The 21,828-nt window shown below is 43.9% G+C and overlaps 1 protein-coding gene across 1 annotated transcript in view; it reads left to right on the plus strand.

Moving 5' to 3' along the window:
• PAFAH1B1 (platelet activating factor acetylhydrolase 1b regulatory subunit 1) overlaps positions 1-21,828 on the plus strand; it is a 29,366-nt gene that overhangs the window by 252 nt on the left and 7,286 nt on the right. Inside the window, exons 2-7 of the mRNA XM_064678186.1 lie at positions 15,368-15,578; positions 15,989-16,073; positions 17,566-17,640; positions 18,645-18,851; positions 20,102-20,270; positions 21,137-21,239. Coding sequence (XP_064534256.1) covers positions 15,547-15,578; positions 15,989-16,073; positions 17,566-17,640; positions 18,645-18,851; positions 20,102-20,270; positions 21,137-21,239 — 671 coding nt within the window. The 5' untranslated portion in view covers positions 15,368-15,546. The remainder of the gene's footprint in view (positions 1-15,367; positions 15,579-15,988; positions 16,074-17,565; positions 17,641-18,644; positions 18,852-20,101; positions 20,271-21,136; positions 21,240-21,828) is intronic.

A 21,828-nucleotide genomic window follows, 5' to 3' on the forward strand; every position in this document is an offset into this window, starting at 1 on the left:
CCCACGGGGCCGTCCCGGCCCGCGGCCCCAGCGGCCGGCGCTCTCGGCTCCGCTCTCCCCCTCCCCTGCGCTCCCCGCCCTCGCCCCGCTCCCCCTCCCTCTCTCTGCTCGCTCTCAAAATGGCGGCCGCGCCCGTTGGTGAGGAGGGACCGGGCGGGGCGGGGGTCGGGGGGGCCGGCCCGGTGTCCCCCCCGCCGGACCGGGCTCAGGGGGGCTCTGGGGGCCGGGGCGCGGCCTCCCCGCTGCCCGCGGGCCCGGGCCCCGCTCCCGCCGTGACTCTGCAGGAAAACAGGGCCCGGCGGGAGCGGCGGGGCGGGCGCGGAGCCCCCGCCGGGCCCGTGTCCCCCCCGCGGGCCGCGCCGCTCCTCCCGTGACTTAGCAAATACCGGGAGAAGGGCACGGGCCGGGGCGAACAGCCGTAAAAAAGCCGTCGGGGCGATGGGCCCGGCGTGTGCGCCGAGGGGACCCCGAGCATCCCTCCCCGGTTCCTCCCGGGGGTTCCCCCGTCCCCCTGTGCCGGGGCAGGGCCGGGGGTCGGGCGATGGCCCAGTTCGCCAGCGCGGCCGCGGCACCGACAGCAGGGCGAGAATTGATAATCCGGGGGAAGGAGTAGGTGTTGTTTCAGAATTTGCCTCGCATCCCCCGTTTTCCTGCAGTGCTCAGCAGGGCAGCAGCGATAGGAGGTGGCTCATGCCTTCAGAACCAGCTGCAGTAAAACGGGCGAGGGAGGTCTGATCTCCTTCTGGGGGTCATACCGCTGCCTGGACGGCTGGAGGTGCACGGGCTTCCCTCGGAAACCTTTTCGTAGCAATCGAGTTTGCTAAAATCTTGTATTTATTGTTACTCCCGAGGTTTTGTTTCGGCAGGAGGTTATACGCAGGCAGGGCTTTGATGGAAGTTGGGGGGTGGGAGTGGTGCCTCCCTTGGAAAGTTTGGGGTTTGCTCAGTTCTGTGGGCATGAGATTTTTTTTTTATTGTTTTCTGTTTAAGGTGGAGGCAATTAAACTTGACCTTTAATACCAATAATAATGTGACACCTTCCCTTTCTTTGCCGTGGTATCACTGGAACCATTTCCTCGCCGGCAGTGCTGCAGCAGTGGGCTTGGTTGGTGCAGGTCAAGTCCTTTTATAATGAATTACTTACCAGGGAGGGGGGAAGGTTAATCTAAGCTGTATTAAAAATCTTTAATAAGCACTATTTTACTATAAATAAATGTTTGGGCATACTGACCTGGCTGAATTACGTATTTTTGTGGTGATTCTTTTAATTGTATGTTCCTATGACAGTATTGTTCATGCCATTAGGAGGTGGTGGTTAAAGAACCTCCGTTCAGTGATGATCATTTTGTAAATGATTGTGCAGCATTCGGCTGGTTTTCGGGAGAGGGAGGGTCTGCTGTCAGAATGTTATTTTCCCATAGAGTCATTTTGTTAAATAGGAAAATTATGTTAGGGAACTAAACAAAGAAAATATTTTTAAACTGGAAGATGCGTTGCAAATTTCCGGCTTGTTCTCGGGGATCTCGTTTTTCTGTGTTTCTGTTGCTGTTCCTATGTTTGTGGATGCTGTGAGCAGCCATTGAGCAGGGAAGAGACTGGGTGGAGTAAGGAGGCAAAGCTGCGAAATGGCTCGATTACCCTTTCAGAGCTTTTTTTTTTTCCTCCCTTTGCCGGGGTGGAGGAATACTAATTGCCGTAACAATGAAGTCTCTTCTTTAGGGAGGAATCTAATGGTGCAGGAACCTTCGGAAATGAAACAAATCTCGCGTTCTGTTTTGAGGCTGGTTTTTCTGCAGGGTGGATCTTGATTTGTCTGGCAGTGAGAAGTGACCAGTCACTGTTGCAAAGCCGGATTTTTTTTGTCTGATAACTGCTTCAATTTATCCACTTATTCACTTGTTGAATTTATTTTATTTACGCTTTAGATAAGAATTATAATTTTTGTGCGGGTGTTTTGGACACAAGATTCTCTGAAATCTAGAGAAACCCCTGTATTGTGGCTTCTTGCTGTTATTTTTCCATGGAACTTCTTGGACAGACCAGATTATGGGTGGGCACACAGGAAGAGACAATCCCTGGTATCTCTGGTGACTACAGTGGAGTGACTGCTGTCAGTGTACAGACTGGATTGCATTGCCCTTCTCCATGTGCCAAGTTCCTGTAAAATAACATCTCAGGATTTTGGAAGCCCTTTTGAGCACTGTGGCTCTGTAAGAGCATTGCTGTCCCCCTGCTGCATCGTGGGGGTGACACTGCTGCTGAAAGTTGTGTAGGAAAGGCATTAGAACAAAGGGTTTGGGGAATACAATAGGGATGGGAGGAAGCACCTAGGAAGGGCTGCTTGTGGAACTGCTCTCCTGTTCCACATGTTCCCCATGTTCCCCATGGCATTCCCACCTGAATTCAGTGTTGATTGGAGCAAGTACAACACCGAATATGGATGATTCTGAAGCAGGTTGAGTTTTTGCTTTTTCATGGGGGTCTCGGTTCTGGAGTCCAGTTTGTGGTGGGAGATGGCCACAGAGGAGACTGTGTTTGGTTTAATATGCCCAGAATTAAAATAAGGGGCAGTGGCTTCTGTGTAAGCTCTGTCTAGTTCATTCACCTGGAGCAGATGTTCCAGGATTCAGTGGATGTGTGTGCCAAATGTCCGAGTCAACACGGATCCAGGCTAAGACCAGTGAAGAACTCAATAAAACACTTGCCTCCTTATGGTTTTGGGTGATTTTTGCCCTTGAAATGATGGCAGTCCCTTTCTGTACAGGAGTAACTTGTTCATTTGGGTTCTACAGAAGCAAAAGGCATCAACACTTCCCCTTCTGACTGCATGCAAGCTCTGCCCTGTGTGTCCTGCTGACTCCTGTGCCTGTCCTGTCTCCTGTGCTCCTCCCAGCCTGGGGGCTCAGGTTGTGTCCTTTGTCTGCTCACCAACTTGCTGTCTATCCAGCTTGCTGTGGATGGGACAGCTCTTGAATCAGCATCTGCTGATTGCCTTGTCCAGTTGGAGTAACTGTGTCTTCCATCAAGAACTCCATAACCAGTTTCCATCATTAATTATAATGTGTTTGTACCCTCTTGTAGAATATTATGGGCAGACAATAACTGGTCCATGCTACCTCAGGGTAGCTCAGTATGTTTATAAGTTTATTTACAACCCTCTGTATCTGCCCTGTATTCCTGAACCAGAGGGCTGGAATTACTGTGGTACAAAGGGGAGCAGCACTGGAATAGTTCAGGTTCAGGCAGCTCTCTCCTACTTTGGTGAACTTCAGGCCCATTTTCTAAACTAAAGGCAAAGATTGGGAGGGCAGCTGAAACGTCCATGAAGTGAGCATTGAAATACTTCTCAGGCTGAAAATAAGAGCTGCTTAGGCCTAAATTTAGGAAATCAAGAGGACAATAGAAATTGCTAATTATTCTTAATAGATAATAGTTTCAGATTTCCTGTAGGGTGTGGGGGAATTTCCAGCCTGTAACATGTGATTTGTGGTGGCAGTTGAAGATTTTTCCCAAGGATCAGAACCGTGTGTGTTGATCAGAATGATTCTGGGGTTCTCCTGCAGGGGTTGTTACAGAGAAGTAGTAAGTTACACATTGTCCATACTCCCCGATCTGTCAGTGACGTTACAACTGGGCTCCTCTTTCTCCTTTTATAAGAGCTGTAATATCATTGGCAGATGACTACTAAAAACATATTGCATTGGTGAAGCCTCGCAGGGTGCAGGGACTTTCTCGGGAGCTGACACAAGGGAATGGTGCTCCCAGTGTGGTTTGGGGGAGTTTTATTCATGGGTGATGTTGCTTTGTCTTTTCATCTGCCTGACAGAATAGGCTACACTTCAATTTAAGTTTTTAAAAATAAGCGTTTACAGTAGGATACAATTGTGACCTGTTTAAAATGAATTTTCAAGTACATAAAGGTGTTCAGAATCCCTTCTGTGACTGCTGTCCACGCTGGCGGAGCGCACGTGGCAGCACCGTGGGCAGCACTGTGGGCAGGACTGTGCCACACTGAGGTGCAGAGCGGGGCATGGCAGCTGAGTGCTGGGGTCCCCAGCTCAGGTTGTGTTAGATGGCTGGGTTTGTGTATTACAGTAATTTCAGAACAAAGCTTTTCCTCGTTCCTACCATGTTTTGAGACCTGCAGATGAATATTACATCTTAGAAACATTGGCAAGAAGCAGGATTTGGTGAGCAGTTGAGTTGCAGTTTTACCCTGGCGATGCTGGGTGCTGCAGGTTGGCCCAACAGATGTGTATTGCTAACTTGTATCTTAGTAGTTTAAAGAAGGGCCTTTTCTTCTCAATACTCCTTGAGGTAGGACTTGGATGAGGCAATGCTTGTCTCATTCAGCCAATTTAGAAGCTTCTTTTTTTTTTTTTTTTTTTACCTTCTGCTCTCTCTTTTAGGGATTAGATAGGTGTGACTTAGGCTCTCTTGCTTTTAGTTCAGTGTCATGGAAGCCACCTATCGTTTCACTTGGTGCTGGCATGTACTGCCAGGAAATTTCAAAGAAAAAATGTTACTTAGAAAATAAGTGTCTGCTGAGCTCCATTTCCTCAGGAATATAAGCATACAGTCCTTTCAAAGCTAATCATGTGCACAGCATTGTCACACTGAACAGTACCTAGAGCACTGATGCATGTATAACTGTATAAAAAAATCAACATTATTAATTCAAAGTACCTGTTAGTTAACACATTTAGAAGTATTTTCATCATTTCCTCCTTACTGGTACTGCTTCTGAGTGAGCCCTGCAGCTTGGCTTGGCTTGGCTGCTTGTGGACTTAGGATAAGGACTGTGATTAAATAAATGTAATAAATACATCTTTGTCATTGTGATTGTGTTGATTCTGGAAGACTTACCTGATGTTTTTAATGCTGCAGCCTTGAGAAGGTATTTCCAGTGGTGGGCAGTGTGGTAGTTGAGGTTTGCAGGTGGTGCTGCAGCCATGGCTGGCCTGTAATTTCCGTGGATCCGTTGTTAAGTAGGTCTCTGCTGAGGGAGTTGGTCGAAGGGCTGTTCAGAGGCACCTCTTGTTCTCGGGGCTGGAGGGTGACTCAGCTGTCACACCTCCTGTGAGGTAAGGCTGGGGGTGACAGGCTCTATGGCATGATGCTGTACTGGTTTGCATCTGGGATGGCACAGGGGCCTTCATGACTGAGATTATTTACGCCCTCTTCTTGTATGTGTGTTAATTGTTCCTGTTGTGCTCCACAAACCATAAGTTCTTCTGGTTTAATTAGACAAGTGGTCCCCCGTCTCTCCCCCCGAGATTGCCTCTGCCTTGTTTTTCTGCTTAATGCTAAAGCAAAGGTGTTAAGTTTATCCTTCTTTAAGACTAGAGGAAAATCAGCTGGAAGCATTTAGCCTGTTTGCTGCTGATAAATGACTGGTTCTTCCATAAAGAAACAACCTTGGCAGTTTGTCTTGTGCTGTATTCACCTGCTTTTTGGGGTGAAGAAAGAGATTAGATAAAGAATTTGGTGTGTTTAAGTGCTTGTGTCTTTGTAGTCTATTAAAAGGATGTCATTAATGTGTGTATGTATTTTAAACAGATGGTGTCTATTAAATCAGCATTGGTAGAAGGTTCTCTCTCACCTTCAGCTCTGTTTTAGAGACAGGAGTGTAGTAGGTGAAGGTGGGTCATAAGAAAAACAGACATCTTCTACCAGAACCCTGATTTCATTACTTTTGTGTGTCATGAAAGGTTGAGTTCCGTTCCCTGTAGCAGAGTAAGATATTATATATGACAACTATGATTAGCTTTTAGGTTTTGGGTTGGATTTTTTTTCCTCTGGGCAAGTGAAGCCATTTTTGGTCAAGGAGCTTTGAAAATGGCTAAGGGACTAACAGTGTTCTCAGGATTGACAAGCAGAAGTTCTGTCGGAGTTCTTGTTTGGATTTCTTTTGTGGTTTTGACCTTCTTCTGTTTCTAAGGTGTTAACAGAAGTGTTCCTTTAAGTTTCCTTCCAGATATTTTTCGTATATAAATTTAATCAGTTTACAGTCATTTTTGTTAATATCACATTTTCAGTATTACAAGTGGTTTAATGATTGAATTATTTAAATTTGGATATAGTCCTGTGACCTCCTTTACATGTGTAAGTCTATTACTTAATTCTTCAAGCCAGAGAGGTATAGGGGGAAGAACTGAGAAGAACAAAGTTCAAATCCAGTGTGTGGCTGGTGACCAGCACAAGTGAGTACAGGCACTCTTCTTAGTGGCCAAGAGAAAGTAGCTTAAATAAGTGGTCTAGAATTGCTACCCCAAAATGTGTATGTGTTGTTTGCCCTAGCAGTAATGATACTGAAAAAGGCCCTGCTGCAGTCGTGCAGCTGACCCTGCTGTGCTTCCTCTGAGCAGGTCAGGAGCAGTGTATAACACCGAGCCTGTAACACTAACCCTGCTCGCTGGCCTAGCCTGGCACAGCACACTGAGCAGCGAAAACCTTCTCACACACATTAGAGGTTTGTTTTCTACTGCAGTTTGCATTTTTCCAGGCTGTTCCTTCATTGGTAGCTAAATGTACTTGCATTTTCACACAGAACTGAACAGGCAGGTTAGAAGAAGGATGTTTTCCCTTGTTTTCTACCAAAGCCTGCATGTAGACTGCACTGCTAACTGGAGTTCTGACCTGGAGGAAGCTCAAAGGCTCTAAAATGAAATGATGTGATTGTGCTCGAGATGTTCCTCCTGAGAATTACTCTATCAGAATTGCAAAACCAAAGTGATACACGGAGGACAAATGTCAAGACTGAATTCATTTAAAGACTTCTTTTCCCCCAAAAAAATATTTTCCAAGCAAATTTGGTCCAGATGCCTCAAAGTCATGTAGTGTTGGTGCCTGGGAGGGTAATGAGACCAGAAATGCCTTTTGTTGTTTTATAATCCTGAAGATGGGTAGTGACTGCCAGTGATGTGCTAAATGCTGATGACAGCTTGAACTGATGTGGAAACGTAGGCAGGCACAGGAGTGGATGTGGAAACACACAGGTGTTTCTTTGGGCAGCATGCAAGTGGAGCAGCCAACTTGCTCCTGGTTGGTGACATTCCTTAGCTTTACATTTTAGATACAATTACATTTTAGATACAATTACAATTCCAAGTGTTCAGAACACAGGCACTATATCTGGTCTGCCTATGGCTTGCTTTCTAGTTCCCCGTGGATTTGGTGTTGAATTATTTTCAGAACTAAACTACTGTATCAGCTTTGTAGCAAAAGCTGTAAAAGTAGGTGAAATGGAGAAGAAAACAGGCGTAGAATTCTTCACCTTTTTTGTGTTAAAATTATATTTCCTTTGATAAGCCTTTGACTGGGAAATCTTTTTGGTGAGTTGTTACAAACACTGCACAGAATGGTGTCCTCTGGATGCTACATTGATACATCAGGCAAAGCGTTGACCTGCAGGCATTTTGAGACTTCCTTAATTGCAGAATAAAAGGCTTACTAAACATATGAATTAAAAATAAGGCTCAGAGTTGTAATTCAGATCAGATTTGCTTCTTGTTTTGTTTTTCCTGAATCAGATAGTTGTTGGAGCTCACTCTGTCGTAATCCCTCAGCCAGCTTTACTGATGTAGGCTGAAAAGTGGAAAAAAGATTAACCCAGCTCATAAATGAGTAGCTTTCTTGTATTCTCCGACTCATCCCTGCCGGCTTAGCAGGTGATGGATTCCAATATTTTCTAGGATAAGGTCTGTTTGCTGCACTAAGAGCAGCTGCCTGGCTGTGCCCTGCTGATTGTGCTGTGGATGAGCTTTACTGCTGTACTGGGGGGGCGAGATGGAGGCGGGAAAGGAAAGGAACTTGATGTTTTATTTTACTTGTTACTGTTTTTCTTTCCTATCGACAGATAGAGACAGATTTCTAGGAACCTTTTTGGGTCTAATAGTTTTGCCCAAGAAGCATGGATATTACTTCAGTCCTGTGGAATCTGGTTTTGAGTACATCTGTGCCAAGAGCTGTCCTATTCTGTGTCTTGAGTTTGATAAAGCAGCTTTTTGCTTATGGGGTTTAAAACAAAATCAGACCATTAAAAATTAGTTTAAATTAAAAGGACATGTTATTATATACTTGCTAGAATTTAGCAACATAATCCATAGGTGTAAGAGAACAATTCTTGCAGTCTAGTTCATCCATAAGGACTGTAAGCTCTTACTGCCTGGGAATACTCCGAAATAACCACTTTAAGTCCTCTTGTTAATATGTTATGAAACAAGATACACTGTCAAAGAACTTTGTAAGGATCTCCTGTGCCAGCCATGTAGCAAGAGACAATGCAACAAGAGTTTCTCCTTTATTAATGCACAAATGGATCTTCTCAGCTTTAAAAATTGTGGAATTTAATTCTGATTGTATCAGTTCAGTTGGTCTTTCTGGTGGCCTTGGTCTTAATAAGTGACAGGCCTTTCACTGGGTTTGTAAAGTTACCTGAAGAGAGGGAGCTAATTGAAGTAGGATTTTGGATTTATTAACAATTCATAAGTAAACTCGAGGAGTTTTCTTTCAGGCTAAAAGCCCTTTAAGGTCAGTAGAATGTGTTAGACAATCCGCTTGAAAGGTGGTAGCGTGTGCTGGACACTCCAAAAGCTCTTGAGTTTTACACGAGTTGTTGAAATTTTAAATGATTGCAAATTAAGATTTAAGTTTGAACCTAAATGCGAGTAATCCAAAACTAATTGATTTCCCAAATGTGAACTTGCTCGTGTGTTTCTGGTGTTGATGATGGCTCACGTGCTCTCTTAAGGCCCAGGTGCCTCATATTAGGTGTGCCTGAGCTGGCAGTCTGAGAATGTGACCTCAGGTTTTGTCTCCTTCAATAAATGTTCTTGTATAATATTATTTAGAATGTTGTTGCGATAATACTTAGGAAAAAAATGGTCTTGTAGCTGAGTTTATTAAAAGTATTAGGATTCTGCAAAAAAAGGCAAAAATGTACAGTTCCTGAAGCACAGCAGTTCACAGCTCTGCTGAGCTTTCAGAGCTGCATGGTGCTGGTGTGTTCTGTATCTGCTGATGCATTGGCTCTGTAATTGATGCCATGTATCTCTTCTAATTTTGAATATAATTAGCTACAGTTACGTGTTTAGTGTACGTAGTTTGTGTTTTTGTAGGGAAGACTGTTTATGGAGCCTAAGCAACGGTGGTAAAAACTGCAGAAATTGAATTAATTCACTGTTAAGTTCCTGGAGGAGCCATGGATGTATTTGAGATGTGCACTACCAGATGTGGTTGCTGGACAACAGCAGCAGAGTGAAGCCAGGCTGGTGGTGCTGGTGTGTGGAGCAGTTCACTGCTGTTTCAGTGGAGAACCTTGAACCAAGGAATGAGGTTGAAACTGATTTTCTTTGTTTAACTCATAAAAATTCAAAAGGTAAGAGAAAAATAATTAAATACAGGAGGGACAGATGTGCTTGTGAGACTTATGGGAGGTAGGAAAAGTGCTTAAGGACATACTAAGGCTGACTGACAGTTTTTTGTAATAGCTGGTAAGCAAATGTTTCTGTAGGTTTGAGGACTGAAATTACTGGAATGATGAAGATTTTGAACCTGGAGTTCCAGTGGTGAGACACTCTCATTGTGGTGCTGATGAGGATTTTCTTGGTGAAAGGAGCCCAGGCTGTGAGAAGCCTGTGAAATGGAACTTCTGAAATTTATGAAGGTCTTACAATGTAACACATCTTCATATTTCTCTGCAGCTTTACTGAGGTGACTTGAAAACTCTGGTTAGAACCAGCACATGTCTGTGAGGAGCAGTGGTTCCCCATGACCTTGCAGTGGCTTTGTGCTCTCTGTGTGGCACTGCAGTGGTGCTTGTGTTGGTTTTCTTACACTTCTTTGCTGTGGTAGCAGAGCACAGCCAGTGACTGAGGCATTGGCACAGCTGGATTTGCTGTGCTGCTGTCACTCCTGAGGGAAGGGGAGCAGGGATCTCACTGCAGGTCGGGTGGATCATAGCTCACTTGGGAGTGGCTTTTACTGGGACTTCTTCTGAAGAGCACAAATGGGCGTTGTCAGTCACTTGAGCCATTTCAGGGGTTTGTTTATGGTGTTGGTCCCTAAGAGTATTTTTGACACACTTGATGGGAGCAAAGGAGAGACAGTGGAGAACCTCGAACCGAACTTACTGATCAAATCCTGCAGAAGATGCATAGGTTGGTTGTGATGGCAGAGTTTGGTACCTTGGGATACATTTATGAAAATGCTTGGATTTGGAGGGGCGTCATAAGAACTTTATGTGAAACAGCCTCCTGATGGCTCATGCTGAGTGGAGAAGTTCAAATGCTGAGTTGGTGGGTGCTGGCAGCTGGTCAGCACCGAGTGCGGTGCCTTCCCCTGCTGCGACCCCCGGAAGGTGTTTGAAGGGCAAAAGCCCTCATTCCTTCTGGGAGCTAATCCCTGACCAAACCAATTCCTTGCAGGGACAAATGTAGCATCTCACTGAAGGTATAATTTATACCATGAGTTAGTAACTAGTAGTTAATGGTTTACTTGGACCTCCGTGTTTATGGCTTCAGTTATGTGCCAGTGCAGTGTGTGTGTTTCTTGGAAGCAGCTGGGTGGTGGTGGCCCTGCTACGTAAAGCTGGAGCACTGAGTTACTACAGCTGCCAAACAAAGCCATGGCAATAGGAAATTAAGGGCTTTGGGGAATCTGGCAAAATAACAACTCTCATCCTGCTCTGATATATTTGGGTGAGCTGTGATATCTGTGGGTGTTTCTGCAGTAATTAACAACAGGAGTCAATAAGTCAAGGGTTATGTCCAGATACACTACTTTAGCAGTTAGACACTATTTTAGCAGTTAGAACTAAGAAAATGGGCTGGGTTTGATTCTAAAAACTTCTGGCCTCAAGTGTGTTTAGTCTTAAGGTAGTTTTGCAGGGTAGATGATTTGCTTGAAATAAATAAAAGCTAAATGTCCAATTCAGGGCCCAGTGTCTTTGCCAGACATGGGTATTCAAACCAAATTTTGGTGCTGTTTACTATCCAGTGTACTCTGCTAAGTAAAACCATAAGGAACTCTGAAGGAATTTACAGGCTAGATTTATTTTTTAATGTGTACAGAATGGGCACTTTTAGGAATTTTAATTTGAGTAACTTTGCTCTTGCTTGGTGCCAATTCAGGTAAATGAACAGGTATTTTTGGCAAGTTGGTAGTAAAATGCTCATGAGTTAATTTGATTCCATAATCTGCTTCTCAATTATATTTGGTGAATACTTATGGAAAGTAGTGTTTAAATGTCTCCTGAAGCAATATGAACACTGTCGTAGAAGTACCTGCAGGCCAAGTTGTATCATTTATTGGCATGATATATCATGAACTGAAGGAAATTCTGACAATCTCTTGCCTCAAAGTGATTATTTTTTCGCTACCTCATTGCTGTGACTGTGTGTGTAGCTATTGTGCTTGGATACCTCCTGTAGAGCTGTCTCAGCTAACAAATGGAGCTGAACCTGTTCCAATTTGCTGTTGGTGCATTTATGAATGGTTAGCAGGTCTCTCATTAAGTTATTGCGAAGTTTTCCAGTGATCTAGGAAGCACTTCAGCCACACTGATCCCCATCACTGGAAGGACCCAGTGTTTGGAGCCAGGAGGCAGCAGCTGTCTGTCAGATCCTCTCTCTTAGTCACCCTCAGGAAGAGGCTGTTCCTGCCCACACCAGGGCAGCGATGCCCACTGCCAGCGTGCTGTGGGGCTGGCTGGGTGCCCTGCCAGCAGCTGGCTGCACAAGGGGGGTGTGTGGGGTGGGGGGGTGTGGGGTGTGGGTGTGTGGGGTGTGGGGGTGTGCTTCCCAGGTGGGACTGGCTGTGGGGCAGGACCAGCACAGGCTCGGAGCGCTGCAGTGGCAGTGAGCCAGTGAGCCATGTCCTCAGTGGGGCGAGGCTTGTGGCCAGGGCAGCTGGTTCCAGTGACAGGCTGGTGCAGTGAAGCTCAGGAATCTCTGAATCCCAGTTTAGGAAGATGGGAGGGGATGGTTAGATGTAAAGAGACAGAGGGCCTTGTTTTTTTTGGTTGTTGTTTTTTTTTTTTTCCAGTGAGATCAGAAGAACCTGCACTGTGCTGTTTCCATCTTCCCTTACAGGAGAGGATTCTTCAGCTTTTTGAGTATTTCTGCTCAGTTTGTTGCTCTTCATCAATACTTCTGTGTGTTTCAGAAGCTTGTGCAGCAAAAAATTCTGGCCTGTGATGATTTTTGGCTGTCTCTTTTTAAATGAATCTTTTTTTTAGATTATGCTTTAGTATGCCACTCTTCAGTCCTGCAGCACTTAAGGATGAAGTAGGTCTTGTATCCTTATTGTTTAGACATTTCTACCAGTCCTAAGTATAAAAGCTGATCTGTAGCTGAGTGGACAGGTGGGCAGTTGGGATGAGGTGCAGTTGTCTGTTGAGGATCTGCTGCTGCTGGTGGAGCTGAGGAGGATATTGTGTTTAGGTCAGAAAGTGTTGTTAGAAAACTGTGCAGGTCCTGTGCTGCCGGGAGGAGTGAGAGGTGACAGTTGGATGTGTTGTACCTATTCTGGTGTCAGACATTCAGCCAGGTCTAGCTCCCAATTTTAAACAGCTTACAAAGACACCTGATCTTGCTGAAAACACCTGTAGCCCTCTATTGTTGCAAGATTGTCCCTATGCAGAGGTTTGCCACTCAGTGCTTTATATGTGCAGACTATTGATAGGGAATCAAACAGGTTTTAAGTTAGAAACTACAGCTTGGAGGAGTGTAAGTGGATCTATTAATAAAAGGCACGTTCTGGTTTACACTTAATTAGTAGCTGTTATTCATGGATAGCTCTATGTAAGTTCAGTCTGCTTTCTCCTGTATTTAATACAGAACAAAGTAAAATTTTCATGCAAAGACATCTTTTCTTTCAAAAAAGATGTGACACTCTTGACACTGCCTCAGTCACAATAAGCTGCTGATACTAAAGTAACCGGTTTCGGGCAGGATGTAATGAACAGGTGGTGGTTTCAGTGAGCTGGTTTTGTTCCCCTTGCTGCCTCTGGTGGCTGAGCAGTGTGTGGGGAATGCACCGGGGACTGGGAGCCCTGACAGGTGATGGAGGAGAACTGGTTAGTCTTGCTCTGCTGAAGTCTGTATGTCACAAAGTCTGCTGCAGCTAAAGAAAAGGCAGTACACATGATGGCACATGTGTGTAATTAATGTTGGTCCTTTTGGGCTTTTGGGGTTTGGACATTTTTGCTTGAGTGGGGTTTTTTTTTGTTTGTGATTGGTTTTGTTTGTTTTCATTCTGTTCTGTTTTTATCTGGGGTGTGTATGAAGGAGACTGCCCTAAAAATACTTGGCCTTCTTTTCAGGTGGCTTTGTAGTTAAAAAGTCAGGAATACTAAGCAGGGTGCTTGGAACAGCCACTTTTCAGAGGAGTGAGATAGTGTAGATCAAGTGATTGGTGTCTTGTGGCTCAGCTATAATTTGCTAATAGCAGGAGTAGCTGCTTTGCCCTGTAGCTGTTGCAATTTATCTAGTACTAAGATTGATTCTCACTGACAATTCAGTTAGAACGTGGAGCAGCCCAGGTTTGGGAAGTGTCAGGGATACTGGAGAAATTTGGGGTTACTTTATATTTGAGAGGGAAAATGTATTTCTCACTAGGTGACATGTCAAGGATGGCCTTACAAACACAGTTGCTGTTATTTTTAGACAAGTGCTATAGTTGCATCTCCTAGATACCACATCAAAATTGATGAGATACTGAGATTTTTACCGGAGTCAGTGCACTGGATTTACTGGCCATCCACTGCATAGTGGTGATTCCTAATACAAACCCCCCCTTCAGGTTTTCCCCTGGCGGTACGAGAGGCGGGTTTTGGCAGTTGCTGTCTGTGTTCTGCTCTCTGGCACTCCCGGCAGTGCTGCTGTGTCTGAAGAAGTGCCTGGGCTCGTTCCCTGCCCGTGCCCGTTTCCGCGGGGTGTCCGCCAGCAGCGCTCTCTGCAGGGCACTTCTCAGCACTGCGGGATGGGATCCTTTTAGATGAACTAAAGTTCCATTAATTGCTGTGTGATACTCTGAGTGTGTGCTGAGCACGGGGCATCTGTGGAAAAACAGTTGTCTCTTTAGCTGGCAGGAATTAGGTACGAGGCAAGAGTAAGTGAAATGTTTGCTTCTGTTCTCTGAAAGGATGCAGCCTGTGCTCTAGTTTTCATCTGAATTGTTTCTGAAATAGCTGTTGGGGAAGAGGTTAGACTGATTAAGTAAGGTTTTGCCTGTTTAGAGTGCTCCTGTCCTAACTAGCTTGCAGGGGAGTATTATGGTATGCAGCATTTGATGTGGAAAATCCACCAGCAGAGTGGAATACAAGCAACTTTCAGCTTAAGCTCATTTTGAAGCAGACATCAGAGCCTAGATAGGTTTAGAAACAAGCCTCTGATCCCCTGTGATGGATAAGTAGTCATTAATGATACAAGCTCAGTATTTTCTTTATTTTTTTCAGAAAGGCTATTGTTTAAGAGAGGCTCCTGACCAAAGCTGTTATTGAGCTGTGCTGGTGAGCTCTGTGTCCTGTGTGTGTAGGGAGGGGCAGAGGTGAGAGGCAGTGGGAGCACTGGGTGGGGAGTTACAGACCCACCTGCTCTCTCTGAGCCTCTGCATGTGTCCTGTTCAGTTTGTCTCGCTGCTGAAGGATGGAGTGAATGATGAGTTCTGTACAGGCACCTGCCAGGTGTGCAAGAAGTGCCATGTCAGCACTTCCCGTGGTGCTCACACAAGGTCCCTGCAGTGTGGGGAGCAAAGGCAGTGCTGCCAGTGTGTGTTTGATGTTGCTGTGGCGGAGGTTGAAGCTGCCAAGTTGAAGCAGGTTGTGCACTGAGAATGCTGCATTCATGTTACTGAATCACAGGATACTAAGGAGTGTGTGTGGGAAAAATGAGTCTGTTGTGAAAGCCACAACACAACACTTGAACTATCTCAAACATGCTGGATTTCAGCCACATCCCAAATTAGCCAGATGTGTTGTGATCGCACCACTGCCTTGGCCCAGCTGCAGTAATGGGCCCGTGGTAATGGTGCCACTCTGATAAGACTGAAGAGCTGTTTAAAAATTTGCTGTGCCCTAAATGTGGGCGAGATGAAAGATTAACTGTAGGTAAACCATGTTAACATGTGACTGAAAAAAAGGCAAGTACCATCTCTTAGTACGTGGTTCTTTTAACTTCCTCAGGTGGTGTTACTGGAGTGGGTAAAGTCATTTGTCTGCTATAATTGTGCAGCACTGTACCTGCAAGGGCCCCGTGCTGGATTAGAGACCTGATCTTTAAAGCCACTGCTTGGGGAAATCCGAGAGAGCTGCCTGCTGAATGCTTGTTTCAAGGAAATGAATGCTCTCTCTTTCTCCTCCTTGTAGATGGATTGAATCTTCTGTGTTGAATGCCTCTGGATTTCCTATTGGATTTCACACCTGGAAAAACACGTGTGATTTAAGCCACTTTGTGGCAGACTGAACTGTGGATCCCGGGTTCCTAAGACTTCAGCTCTTGAGGAGAAGCCGCTGCTCGATCACGTTAACCTGACATCTCCGCCACGATGGTGCTGTCACAAAGGCAACGAGATGAACTGTAAGGGATCATGGCTTTTCTGTTGCATTTCTGTTAAATTTCACTTATTAACTTGTTTCCCGATACATTTTAGAGTTGCTTTGTTCATGTGCTCATCACGTACTGTGTATTGTGGTTTAGATCTCTCTAGTCTTTATTTTTGATAGAACTGCTGGTATTTGATAATAGAATTGGGAAATGATGAAAATATATTTTCAAAGTTATTGATGGCATAAAAAGTGAATTCCTCAATTTACCACAAGCACATGCTGCAAACTGATCTGTGAATTCTACTTTTTTCTTGAGTAAATTATGACAGTTTTTTGCTATTTCACTTCAGAACGCAGACAAGGATCTGACCAGAATGTGCTACATTGTGATGACAATCTTTCTTTGCCTCCTTACATTGCACTTCCAATGTTGTTTTGCAGAAATCGAGCGATAGCAGATTACCTCCGTTCCAATGGCTACGAGGAGGCCTATTCGGTGTTTAAAAAGGAAGCTGAGTTAGATGTGGTGAGTTCAAACAAGGTTCTTCATCTGTATTTTAATTTCAGAGTTTGTCAGTTTTATGGCATTTGCATCTGTTTCGAACATGTTTGTCCATTACCTGTTTGCTTGGGCAGTTTTAAAACTGGAGCTGATGAACTTGTACAGTTTATTGCCTTGCCAGAAAAGGGAAAAATAACCATTGGGTGACTTGGCCATTTCTGAGAGAATGGTTTTGTAACCAGATTTGAAATGGTCTGAGACTGTGCAGCTCTGAAGACTGATTTCACCCGGGAATGTTTAAGAAACAGGAAGACAAAACTGGATTGGTTTTGTGCTCTCCGTTTATCAAACGGAGCAAATCTTTTGAGATTGGAATTGCATCAGGAGTTAAGTCGTTGCCTGAGTCTCTTGTGTACCCTTTGGGTCACTGCAGTAGGAGGGCAGGCCACAAACAGTTCATAGAAGTTGATCAGCCAACAAGGCCAGATTGGACGGGGCTTGGAGCAGCCTGGCCTAGTGGAAGGTGTCCCTGCCCATGGCAGTGGGGCAGAACAAAATGAGCCTTAAGGTCACTTCCAACCCAAAGCAGCCTGTGACTGTGTGACTGATGAGGGCTCTGGTCAGGCTGTGTGGGTGCCAGTGACTCAGAGCACTCATTTCTCCCAGCTTCATTCTGTTGGCTTGCTTTGTCACAGATGATTGTTGGTATCATTTGTAACCTGCTGCCTGTTAGCACAGGAGGTGTGCATTTCATCTGGCTACAGCTAGACTGAGCAGTAAACTTCTGTGTGCTGACTCTGGAAAAATCCTTGCCTTTTCTCTATTACAAATCTTGCATTGCTCTTGTCCCAAAATGCGTGGTTGAAGTTGACTTAATTTCTCTACTCTGTTTCCAGTGTCTAATAAATAAGTAGAACTGACAAATTGAAATACCATACTTATAATTGAAAATCCTAATACCACTCCCCTATCTGCCTTATCTATCAACCTAATTAAGTTTCCTCTTCCCAAAGGTTAGAAAGACAATCTAAATAGGCTAGATGGTCCTGAGGGAAAGAGGAAATGCTGTTGCTAAAGTTTCACATGGCTTTTTTTGCAAGAAAATCTGAATTGGAGGGGGCTGTACTAAAATGAAAAAAAAAAGTTAAAGGCTGAAATTTGAGTAATTTGGAAGGATTCAAGTGTAGCTCTGCAAAGAGGGATTTAATTTTTTGTATAGATTATTCATGCAGATAACTCCAGCTTTTACAAGCACTTCTAAAGTAGTAGGTTAACATCTGGCTTCTGACCAAGGTAGCCAGTCCTCAGAGCTTTTATCTTTCATGGAATAAACCGTGGCATTGCTATTTCCCCATGCCTGTGTTATTCTGCATCTAATTTAGGATTATTCTAGTATGAGATTGTCATTTTGTACATGGAAAGAAAGTGCAGCATTTAGTTACTCTTCTGTGCCTTTGATGTTTGTTTTTATGTATTGCTTTTCTTCCTCTTTCTTTATTTAAATGTATCTCCTCAGAATGAAGAGTTAGATAAGAAGTATGCTGGACTTCTGGAAAAAAAATGGACATCTGTTATAAGATTACAAAAGAAGGTACGTGGAGGTCTGATGGATTTATTTGTATAAAAAGTTAGCTCTGAACAGAATGTTCCATATTTTCCTTGTCAGACAAATGCAGTGGTAAGACAATGATGCCTCGAAGATGAATGTTTAGGGCTTGAGTAGGCAAAATAGCTAAATCCATGTTGTAGGAAATGTTTTGTCTGTCTCAGTGCTGGCAGAGCCATCCTCTCAGTGTCTTTGTAAAAATTCCTGGGCTTCAGTTTATGGATTGCATGTGCAGTCCTGAAGCTGAAAAGGCAAGAGGTGCCTGGAGGCAGGTGGTGAGTGGGGAGCTGGAATAGCTGTGTACAGGGTTAGCACAGAGGGATCAGTGCTGCCCCTTGTCTTTGGCCATGGCCCCAGAGGGAAGGAGCCATTAGCTCCAGTGCATTAGAGTGGGGGATTCTGCTGCAAGTGGACAGTACAAAGCTCTTTTTAATCGTGCTTCATTGGCTTGAGAGTGTATTAAAAGCAAAAACCCCCTGAAATCAGTGTGTTAACAATGCAGACCTGTCTCGTGTGCAGATAATACAGCGAGGGTCTATTAGCCCTCCAGTGCCTCTGTTGTTGGTTAATGGCCATGCCAGCACCATGGGGGTCACAGCTCCTGCAGCAGGAGCATTCCTTTCTCTTAGCACAACCTCCTTTGGTAGTTTGGCACAATAGTAATTCAAACGTATTTGTACAGGGGATTTTGTAGAACTTTTTTTTCCTGTGAAAATATTTGGGAATTTGAGAAGAATAAATGATTAATGATTAAATTATTAAAGAATGAGCTATAAATTATTAAAGAATAAACTATAAAGGATTAATTTAGGTTTGATTTTTAAAAACACCAGTGCTGCTGAATGTTGGTAGTCATGTTGGGTCCATGCAGTCTTTACTTTACTGTGAGTTTAGGAGTCAGTTGTGATTTGGATTATTAATGCAAGAATGTGAATTAGATCTTGTATAAACCCAGAAATGAACAGTCTCTTTAAAATTCATGCACTTAGGTGATGGAATTAGAATCGAAGCTGAATGAAGCTAAGGAAGAATTTACATCAGGTGGACCTCTTGGTCAGAAACGAGACCCTAAGGAGTGGATTCCTCGTCCTCCAGAGAAGTATGCACTGAGTGGGCACAGGAGTCCTGTCACTCGAGTCATTTTCCATCCAGTTTTCAGTGTTATGGTCTCTGCTTCAGAGGATGCCACAATAAAGGTAAGTGTGTATTCTGGAGAAATGAACTAAGCAAGTCAGAGCTGTGTAATAGGTGACATCAGTGTGTCAGGCTGGACGTGTTGGACTGGTGGAAGGTTGTTTGTTCCTGGTTCTGCTTCAGTAGGGACAGTTCTTTCAAGTGTGGTGCCCTCTATAATCTACAAGTTTTAGTTGTGTGCCGGCCCAATTAATGTCTTCAAGAGTATATTACTATCCTTTGGCTTGAAGGAAAAATGAAGCTAATGTGGATTTAGAGACCTTTAGCCTGTTCCTGTTTCTGCAGCAAACAAACAGGGCCAGCTGAAACAGCGACAGCTCCGTGTGCAGTGAATGCTGCGGAGGGGCCTAACCAGCTTTGTTTTCACTCTGTTATGGGTGAAATACCCACTTTGTTGGGTGTTTTTGGTGGTTTGTTTTTTGTTTGTTTAGGATATAATTTAAAATGAAATACCTCAGTTTTGTGCTTGAGAGACACAGTAAAATCTGGAAGAGCTCGTTTTGTTTTGAAGGCCTTGTTTGTGGTTAGATGATAGGCAACTGACTTAATTAGGAGGTGAGAACGGGACTTCATGCTCTCCTGCAGTTATTAACTGCAAATATTTGTTTAATTTCTCAGCAATGTGAATGTCTGCATGTGTGTGTATCAAGCTCTTCAGAGGGGGTTGGATTATCACCCCTAACCCAAAGCATTCTGAGTACTGCTCTGTGGTATGCAGGATATTTGCTGTTCTGTTCTGAAGAAAGCCAGTGAATGCTGGAGCCACAGTAAAGCTTGGCAATGGTGAGGGGGATATTAAAGAGGATCCTTTCCCCACGACTGAAAGTGGGATGTATGGCTGGAGTTAGGTAGCTGGTGCAAAAAGAGATGGAGAAAAACAGTGAAGAAAAACAAAGTGGATTGTTCTGTCCAATGTTTTTGAAATTGATCTTCTTGATTTTTAAGGGTACTGGTTGTTAAGACTTCCATATACAATGGAACTTGTTCTCCTGCTGGGTTTATAGTGCTTTAAGGTTAACTGAAAAGCAGTTTTCAAAATGCATGAATTCATTTAATTTATAAGTAACAAAATCACATAAAAAGAATGCTTATTTTTCTGTGCTGTTAAGCTTTTTTAGGGCTGTCTGTCTTTGTCTCTTGCTCAATTAATTATTGAACAAGGTGTCAGACTGGCCTGCAGAGTGCAAATGTGAGGCTGGAGAATACAGAGAGTACTGGACTGCTGCTAACAGATCCTCTGTTCCCTTGGCAGGTGTGGGATTACGAGACAGGAGACTTTGAGCGAACCCTGAAGGGGCACACAGACTCTGTGCAAGATATTTCCTTTGACCACACTGGCAAACTCTTGGCCTCCTGTTCTGCTGATATGACCATTAAGCTATGGGATTTCCAGGGCTTTGAGTGCATCAGAACTATGCATGGTAAGGTATAAAGGGATTGATTTAGCAGTCTGTAAAGTGAGATTTTTTATTTTTTTTTTTTAATCCAGGAAAACTGCTGATGTGGAAAGGGGTTGTAGACCAGATATTGTCCAAAAGAAAGAGGGGGGATATTTTGATGCTTTGAGTGCTCTGTAAATTAGGGATACATGTAGGACCTGTGGAATGAAATAGCATCTCAGATCTGCTATGCATGATGCTGTGGGAAGCATTCCATAATGGTACTGAAATGAAATCGCAGTTAGAGGGATTTTAGCACTAAAGATTAAATGCTTACTAGACAATGAAGCTGCCTTCAAATCAGTGAAAGATTGCCTCCTTCAGCCTCTGTGTCCCTGCTGCAGGGCTGCAGGAGGGGAGCCATCTGTGCCACAGGAGCTGTGGCTGCTGTGTGTGTCTGATCACATGGGAAACTACCCTTTGCACTGGGTTCAAAAACCATAGGAAAAATGGCAAGGTGCAACAACCACACCTGTAAGATTCTAATATTGACAGCAAATGTTTATTTTATACTCTTATGTAAAAGCATTTTTCGTGCTTTTAGTATCATCTTGGAGGAGTGGTGAGTAGGAATAGAGAATGTTTGAGACTTACAAAATTAAACACCCACGCATAGATGTACCCAAGTAAACAGAAAGCAACTTTAAAGGATGCTCAGTGTTTGGACTGTGTGGATTCTAAAAATACAGATAGTTATTTCATAAAACCCCAAGTTTACATGTAAAGATTATTCCATAAAACATGCACTGCTGCTGTAGCTACTTTCCCAAGATAAAGAAATGACAAGTCCTGTGTGCTCTGTGAAAACTCTACCAGTGTCACTTATAAAGGTTTTATTTTGTTTTTAGGTCATGACCATAATGTTTCTTCAGTAGCCATCATGCCCAACGGAGATCATATAGTTTCTGCCTCGAGGGATAAAACTATCAAAATGTGGGAAGTCCAGACAGGGTAAGTGCACTTCTGGGCAAACAGCAACACCGGAACAAAGCGAGCAGAAAGCACTTTGTGTAGGAATGGGCCACAGGAATCCCAATGTCAGCAGACATTATTGGAATTAAGGAATAATGATGTGCCCTTTAGAGTAATTCAGTGAAGGATTCTGCCTCAGTCGTTGGGCACAGGTGTTTAGGTGTTAGTACTGACTCATTAAAACTAACTAGGTTTGTCTTTCTGGGAGCTATGAGTATAGAACTCAGGACCAGTTAGGAAAACAAATTCTCTGGTTAACCACGAGTTTAGAGGGAGCATCTCTTACCTTTCTGGACACACATCAAGGTGTATCCTGATTATTTTTTTGTTGTCTTGCTTGTTTCATTCATCAGTTGTCTCTTTAATATCTGAGTGACCTGTAAATCTCTTCTTGTTCTTAAAATACCTATTTAATGCAAGTAGTTGTGTCAACTTCGTTTTTCCCTGAGCTTCCTGCTTTCTGCCTTAACAAGGATTTGTCATCTCTTAGCTATCACTTCTCTCTCATGTCAGTTTTCTCTCCATGAACTGTTTATGACGTTGTCCATCACCAGCCAGAACAGACACG

The sequence above is a fragment of the Pseudopipra pipra genome, chromosome 21 (genome assembly GCF_036250125.1).
Source record: "Pseudopipra pipra isolate bDixPip1 chromosome 21, bDixPip1.hap1, whole genome shotgun sequence".
In the NCBI taxonomy this organism is placed as follows: Eukaryota; Metazoa; Chordata; class Aves; order Passeriformes; family Pipridae; genus Pseudopipra; species Pseudopipra pipra.